The sequence below is a fragment of the Chenopodium album genome, chromosome 16 (genome assembly GCF_948465745.1).
Source record: "Chenopodium album chromosome 16, dcCheAlbu1.1, whole genome shotgun sequence".
NCBI classification, from domain to species: domain Eukaryota; kingdom Viridiplantae; phylum Streptophyta; class Magnoliopsida; order Caryophyllales; family Amaranthaceae; genus Chenopodium; species Chenopodium album.
In genome coordinates, this window is record NC_137849.1 from 38,900,144 (window position 1) to 38,908,578 (window position 8,435).

The 8,435-nt window shown below is 35.7% G+C and overlaps 1 protein-coding gene across 1 annotated transcript; it reads right to left on the minus strand.

The window, feature by feature from the left end:
- Positions 1 to 1,387: 1,387 nt before the first annotated feature.
- Positions 1,388 to 7,733, minus strand: LOC145585256 (PLASTID TRANSCRIPTIONALLY ACTIVE protein 6, chloroplastic-like). The gene is made up of 6 exons (XM_081641971.1): positions 7,186 to 7,733; positions 6,732 to 6,800; positions 5,515 to 5,619; positions 5,207 to 5,326; positions 1,879 to 1,968; positions 1,388 to 1,740 (listed from the first exon to the last, which is right to left on the minus strand). The coding sequence occupies exons 1-6, from the start codon at positions 7,660 to 7,662 to the stop codon at positions 1,624 to 1,626; spliced, it is 978 nt and encodes a 325-aa protein (XP_081498097.1). The 5' UTR covers positions 7,663 to 7,733; the 3' UTR covers positions 1,388 to 1,623.
- Between the last annotated feature and the right edge of the window lie 702 nt (positions 7,734 to 8,435).

Below are 8,435 nucleotides of genomic sequence, written 5' to 3' on the forward strand. Positions count from 1 at the left end.
TTGCTAATTTCGAGCTCAAATTGGACTCTTAAGAACTAAAATGACCCCTAAAACCTTAATCGAAGATTTTTCGACTTGTAAATCGATGAAAAAGTTGAATAGGGTTGTAATTTACAATTTATACGAACTTTTGGGCTGCAATTTGCATTTTTTTTTAAATGGCTGCAATTTGCAAAATACGAACTTTAAATGATTGCAATTTGCAAATTTTCCTTTTTTTTTCCTAGACTTGTGAGAATTGTGACTTTTATTTCGAGCTTTAGTTAATTTTTTTAATCTTATGGACAAACTTCGTAGATAGTCATTAAATTTCAATCTTTTTACGAATTTTTAATAATTTATAGAGATAAAAGGCCGAAGAAATCGAGAAAGTAATGCTCAAAATATGTAAATTACTTACATTGTTACACATTACAAATTAATAAAAAAAAATTAAGTTGGTTTGATTGTGGTTTTTTTCTATTTTGGTTTGATCAAGTCAAGTCTTTAACTTAAATAAGTTCTGGTCATTTAAGGTATAAGATAATTTTGGTTCGGGTCACTTTGGGTTTCGAGTCTATTTGGGTCAATTAATTCAAGTTAAAGGTTGGGTCACTTTAGGTATCAGGTCAACTTCGGGTCTCGGGTCATTTCGAGTCCGATTGTTTCGGGTCTCGGGTCAACTTCGAGTCTGGTCATCTCGGGTTTCGGGTCAAGGTCGGGTCAATTCCACTTCGGGTCGGGTTAATTCGGGTTTTGGGTCAATTTCGGGTCATGGGTCGGGTCATCGGGTCTGGGTCAGGATTGCCAGGTCTAGAATATGCTAGCTACTTTCACAGTGGACTACTTGTATACATGATATTTTTAAAAACAGTTTAATCAATATGGTATTAGAGAAACTCTCTTTAAATTTTGATCTTGAAAATTTAAAACAACAAATACAGTACATATCTAAAAACGATACTTAAACATATCCAACTTAATAATTACCTGTAACATCCAAATTAACTACTGTATATTTTTATTTACGATAAAATCTTGTATATAGCGGTCTCACAAAATCTTACATTAGACTAAGGGCCTGTTCTTTTCAACTTATTTTCAGTTCAGTTCAGTTCAACTCCAAGCAGTTCAGTTTTTAATTTCCTTCGGTCATAAAATATTCAGTTCAATTCAGCTCAACTTAGTAAATCAGTACAGGCCCTAAGGAGAGCTTTTTATTATAATTACTATTACTATTCAAGTGATGGATTGATACTATTTTAGAGATAAACTTAGTGTTATTTTCCCACCCACCAGACTTTCTTTAGTTCGAATAATATTACCAAAATAACGATGTGGAAGTGTCATTTCGGATTAAATTGATAGAGATTTGGCCTAAAATGCGAAGTTATTATGAACACATTCATTAAAAAAAATGATGTGAAAGTGTCAATTCAAATTAAATTGATAGAGATCTTGGCCTAAATGTGAAGTTACTCTATGAACACATTAATTTTCTGGATCTGGCTAATTTGGTAGTACAACATGATAACTTGACTATTTAATTGAGTTTCTATCATAAATAATAAGTGCTCTGCAATGTACAATAGTGATTACTAAGGAGAGTTACAAATCATGCCTGCCTTGCTAATGGAAGCGGTTCTAGATCCAATTCGATATGCTGAAATCACGTAGCTTCCTTAAATGTTTCTCCATGTCTTGCCTAGATTTTGTCCACTCTTCCCGTTCTATGACAGTGGTTGGATCGTCTCTTTGATTCTGCACCATGCATCAGGTAAATTAATTTTTTTTATTTTTTTTAACTCCCAAATATGGGTTATGCAAGTTTTACATGAGATGATTCGAGAGAGAGAGAGGGGGGGGGGGGGGGGGGCTTATCAGAATAAGGATACTGACCGCAGGAATTATTTTGAAAGAGTTCCCGTTATCACGTATGACAAGCAAGTCATCCTTTCGGTCCCTCTTTCTCCCTTCTGGCACTGTGACCTAATCAATGGAAAGACCCAATCAGTCAGCAAACTCATCAATACAAGAATATGATGGAGCATGATAACAAAACAAAACATAGGAATACCCTCATGCGCGCATACAAAATGCATGTAATTAGAGCATAATGATCACACCAAGCCTGCCAAAGTTACCAATCATACCAAACTAAGCCCAAGGAGGGAGAGTTTAAGCATGCAGGAAAGAACAGCTGATATTTATACTTGAAACACATGGACAACTAAACCAATGTTTCTAAAAAATGATAATGGCTGTGATTTCTCAGTTAAAAAAAATGTAAAGAACTAGAAGGCCATGCTGTGGACAGCATGATGATGAAGATACAAAGAAATATACTATAGAAGGATCCTAGAGACTAGTGTCATACAGCCATTCAACCATTCATGTCACGATTAAAAACAAATGTGAAAAGATAATGCAATATGGATGATTTGTGCTAAAGACCTTCCAGAAACACTTTTTTTTTTTTTTTTTTTTTTATTTATGAATTGGAAGAATAAGGGTTATGACTTCCGGGTCCTTCAGTTGCAGGCAACAGGTTCTGTACAGCCTCTTCTCTGTTCAAGTTAGTGTAATTGTACTTATGCGTAAGGGAATAACAGAAAAATGAAACGCCACACTGAATTGTTAAAAGTACAACTTTCAAAATATGGGATTTTTTTCTGCCAATTTTGGTTGAGCTAAAATGTCAGAAACCAAAATGAAGGAAACAAGGAGACAGAAGCAACTGGCAGAGATTTTAAAGAATGGAATGGAGAAACATTATCTTGGCAGGCTTGAAACTAATGAAGCCAGAGAAACTATTATTGGAGCATCAGGGCTCAGAATGCAAAAGCAGTGGGTTACACCTCTCCATATTGTTTACAATCTGACTCAATAAATGCAGTACAGTACAACAGTAGCAAGGCCTGTAGAGAAAATTTTCATCCTTTAACAGAATTAGAAGTTTCCCGAGAGCGTATTGAAAAGAAGCATGATCCATCAAGGGACAGAGTTCAAATGCATGACCAAACAATAAGTCAATTAGGGACCTAATAGGCGCTATGATTTCCTATTATAGTCTATAGATGTAATCATCAAGTTTTTTGATTGCTTGTCTTTCTAGAGTTATAAGTAGATGATAATTATTCAGGAGTATTATTGCAGATTCAAGATAAAGATAGCACATGAATTCATGGGATTTCAAAAACCCTCCGTAAAGGTAGGGGAAGTTTTCATGAAGATGCTTGTAATGGTTCTTTCACTTCTTTGGAATGAGGATGTTATCTTCAATTATAATTAGCAGTACAATAATAGGACTACAACATCCATTATTCCCTCTGATACGGGGGAAGAATTACAATAAAGAAGAGATGCAGGAGCAGCAGGACTACATAGCCAATAATCTCTCTAGTACAATTGTACAGAGAGCCTCCTCTTTTACATGCAAGAAATTGAAAATGACAGGCCATATATTCATAAATGCGTACAAAAATTTTAACTAGTACTAGAAAAACTAATGGACGTAATATATGTCAAAGCAGACAAATAATAAAATGAAAGTTTAAGTTCAAACTAACCCTATGGTAGAAAGTTGACCCATAGTCCAGTAAAAAAGTGGAGAACTTAATAAACTACTCCATAGTCCATACTATTAATTTATCTCTTGACCACATCAATTATGATTCTACAGTTCTATAAATAAGTTCATTGAGCAGGTAAACAAGCAGAAAACATAAGGTATCCAAGGGTACTGAACTACTGACTAACATCAATTAGATATATATATGTATATCCCATTCGCCAGAATGTTCTAATAAATACAGCTAGTTCCATAACCTAGCTATTCTTCCTCCCCTTTACTCAATTACTGCCAATATATACGTATCTATTTCATCACATCCATGGAATCCATTCCTGCAATCCATCATCACAGTTACTTCCTCAGCCCCCTTTTGTTTGCCCCAGTTTCCTTTTTGATTTGTTCCTTTGATTTTGCTCCACACGATAAGTGACCATGAAGAAAATCACTTTACTCTCACATCCACTACATTTGGTCCCACCGTACAAGTGTCCTACCAATTTGGTCCATTATCAACTACTTAACCTAAAATGAAGGAGGTATATTACCCAAAGAGAACAAACACAAGGGAAGAGATTACAAACTAAATGCTCCAAACAAGTGACAGCTTCCATCCCCCTTCTCAAGGATTCATCACTCATCATGGTTATGCCAACCCGAAATAAGATGACTTTCTCACTTCTCCAGTGTAGATGTTACATACACGCATACACCTCCATTCCTTAAATAGATCTCATGACAAGCATGCTCTCAGAAAGCCATTTCTACTCATGTCATAAATGGATAAACAGGAATTCTTTAAGAAAGAATTATTTAAAATGACAAAATGTAAAAGGTAATACTGGCAATGATTAAGGCTACACAGCCAGGCCTTTTGAACTGATGAGGGCAGTATATACTGTGACTGCTAGTGTGTGGTAAAAAAAGTGGATAGAGCTTATAGCAGAAAACAATCACCTGACTAAGTCCATCTGCCATATGCATCTTGTAATTCCCCTCACAAAGGTCAAACCGTAATTCCAAAAGAATCAAAATGCACAACACCAGCAGAAATTCTATTTTCAAAAATCCCAACTCCTAATCTTATGACTAAAATTTGCACCTTAAGGCTTTTAAACTCTAAAACAGTAAATCATCATGTTCAATGTGTGGGAATAATTCGCATAAGATAACTGAAGTTCCCACAAACATTCCCATACATCCCCAAGGTAAAAAAAAAAAAAGGGGAGAGGGGGGGGGGGGGGGGGGTAGGAGGGAGAGGGAGAATTATCACAGAGATCCAACAAATTTTTTGCCCCTCTTACAATTTTGTTTCCCTTTTATCCTCCCCTGCCTCCAATGCTTATTTTAGTTCATCTGTATGATCTAATTCTTCAAATTTGACACCTCATTCAATTATTATCTTATTTACAATTTTGCTGGTATAGACCCAAAAAAGGTAGCGCAATTAGTTTCTACTTTCTAGGAAGACTCATCCAATTACTCTTGACATCAACATCTATAAGGTACCTACTGTGAAGTGGATGAATTAGATTGTGAGGAGGGTAGCCCATATGCATCATGAGTCTAGTACACAGGAAACTATTTAAATTTCCATAGATAACTTATAGCCACAAGTGTAAGGAGATAAAATGAAAGATAAAGGATAATCCTTACCAAAACTTTTGCACGTGTAATAGATTTTGTTCTTGAATCGATAACATATATCTCCTCGAAATCTAAAACAAATTCTGGGTCATTTAATCTCCTATTTCTATAATGCTTTGTCAGGAAAACCTGAAAAATAGCCAGAAAATAATCTGATTAAATGACAATTTTGGTCAGCTAGCAAGAACAGGACAGGCTGATTGCAATTTTTGAAAGAAAAAGATAATATATTCACGGCATTAAAAAAGTGAACTTTGCTAATGTCATGCAAACAAAAAGTGGGAAATTGATTTTAACAAAAAAAAAAGTCCTTTTACCTTCGAGACTTCCCGCTCAGATTTATACATTGGATCTCGAGGGGCATCAATTGGTGGTTCAGTCACATTGTAACACCCATAATCACTCTTTGCACATCGAATATACTGCACTTCACACATAATTACAAAAATATGAACATGATATGCTAAAATATTGGTGTACTAACATAAAGATCACAAACAAAAATTAAATCAAATTATCATTACATAGAATATAACCTATTTTATTGGAAATTATCTATTTGCCTAGTTTCAGCAAAGATGAACATTGAACAAAGAAATAGCCAAGAAAGCATCAAGCATGCTAGCTAGTGACCTTTCAGAATAGATTTACTTGACCTGGTAAGCTTAGAGCGGAATTTTAATTTCCACACATGCCAGTGAGCTTTCAAAGGTGATCTACTTGACCCAATAAGCTTAGGTTAGAGGAGTGGCATGTTTAATCAAGCTCACAAATTACGACCTAAAGAGTTTGGAGTGAAATTTTATGGTTATGGGAAGATGAACATTCGAGGAATCTATCCCCCCACTAGCATAAACAAATCAAGTAGTGATCTTTGTCCCTTTGAGCTGACATGATGATGGGAACCAAAGCTATGAATTCAAGTCTACTTACTAGAAAAGGGTTCCTGTAAAGGCCATGTGACTAACACTAACCCCTGCCAAATGCCTTCAAAATGTGGTTTATGTAGACACTGTTTTTAGCATAAATTTAGATTGCAAGAGATTAATTCATTTCTTATTTAATTTAATTTGATTTGACAATGTAGGCCACCAATAGCCATTTTGATGTCCAACGAGAATAGTCTCTGGGCAAACATTGGAGAACGACTAGACTTTAGAGCGGCCAATTTGGCATTGTACCACTAAACTACATACATCTAACTCACTCCATTACCCTGCTCCTAAGAGGTGCCTCTCAGAAAGAGATGGGGTAATGGCTTCCAATTCAGTCTAATAACGGAGATACTAAGGGTCTGTTCCAATTTACTGAAAACAACTGAACTGAACTAATTAGGGCTGAATTGAATTGAACTGGTCAAATAGAGCTGAAATGAATTGTTTATGAGAGAAGAAAATTAGGAACTAAACTGATTGGAGCTAAACTGAAATTAAGCTGAATAGAACAGACTTTAAGCATTTCCACCAATACATTTATATTGCACAATTGATTCCTCAAATACAAAAATTAAAGTAGCCAGATGAAACAAGCTAACCTTATCAGGCATGGGAGCCAGAACTTTGGGAATTGAGTAAACATCAGTGTCTGGTGGTGTAACATACATCTGTATAAAATGTCAAAGAGCAAAGTTACAATATTATGACAAATTCACATATAAGAAGCATTAAAAATGTCAACAAACTAATAGTAATAACAAATTATGAAGAAATTTTAACCAAACAAATTCATAATCAACAGCAAACTCTCTATCAAATTCATAATCTCACAAAGACACAAATACATATTCAACAGCAAACTCTCTATCAAATTCATAATCTCACAAAGACACAAATACATAATCAACAGCAAGCTCTCTATCAATAACTATAAACCCAGAAAATTCTCAAAAAATGTAATTATAAACAAAATATGCATCACATTATTTACAAACATTAAGAATTCTAAGAATGACAAAAACAAATTTCTTAAGAAAGTAAAAATAAAATTACCTCTCTAAAATCATAGACATCATTATCAGGATCAGGGGGTTTCCGAATAAAGAAATCACAATCAAACAAACAAATCTTATGAAACTCCTCTTCATTAATCCGATAATCAACCACCAAATCGGAATCCCTTTCTTGAGTATTAACAAAATTCTTACTCTGAATAACCTGAATAACCTCATCATCATTCATCCCAACAGAGGAAACAATCCCAAGTGGTTCGTATTCGACATCGAAATCCTTCTTGTTATCGACTTCCTCCACCTCCTCATCGTCCATTTCGTAGTCATCTCCTCCGCCATCGGCGTCGCCGTCATCGGAGAAAACCCGAAAGTCACGGAGTTTGAGAGGGGTCAAGAGGGGTTTTGGGGAGAGGAGAGAGAAAGTGGTGGTGTTGGGAGGAGAGAGAGTGGAGAGTGGGAGGAATGGAGGTTTTGGAGGGAGGAATTTGGTGGGGAGAAGAAGGAAGGTGGATGTCATGGTGAGAGTTTGAGAGGTTTTAGGAGGGGATAAGCAAGAGAATTGGAGTGTCAAAATTAGGAGTACTTTGAAAATGGGGTCATTTGGTGTCTTTTTGATTTGGATAAATCTAATCAACGGGGTACGAAGCTTTTTTTTTTTTTTTACACAAAGGTTAAAAAAAATTAAAAACCCACTAATACACACTACTACTAAAGCAAATAAAAAGGACGGCATCCTCTTCCGTAATTTGGTGAGCCTGTGAACACGCTGTCTATCTACCTTTGTAAATAGTGCAGTGTTGAAAGGTGGACTCTAAATGTTGCATCTGCTGCACCAGCCGTAAATGACAGATATCCCCCGTCGCTCCACAAAAGAGTGACAAGATTATAAGAATCCATAAATATCAAAGTGGCTAAATGTTATGATTTGATGCCCATTGTAATGCATACAAACAAGCTTGGGCTTCTGAATAGAGAGATGAAGTGCATAGCCCAAAATTACTCCCTCCAATAATTCTCTCGTAGAGAAGATCTGTATTATTGAAACACTAACTCATTCCTGCTTGTGTTGTGTCTTTGCACCATGTGCCGTCAATTTGAATTTGAACCAAGTTCGAACTTGTGAGATTTTTTCCTAAATGGGCTACATAAAATCCCGGCGGGGGTAAACCCTCATGAGTAGAAGAAGAGGGAGAAACTTCCATAGCAGCATCCTCATCCATAAAGATAGTATGAGATTGTAGGATGACAAAAATTTGTAATTCAACTTGTTGTGTAATAGGCGTATCAGGA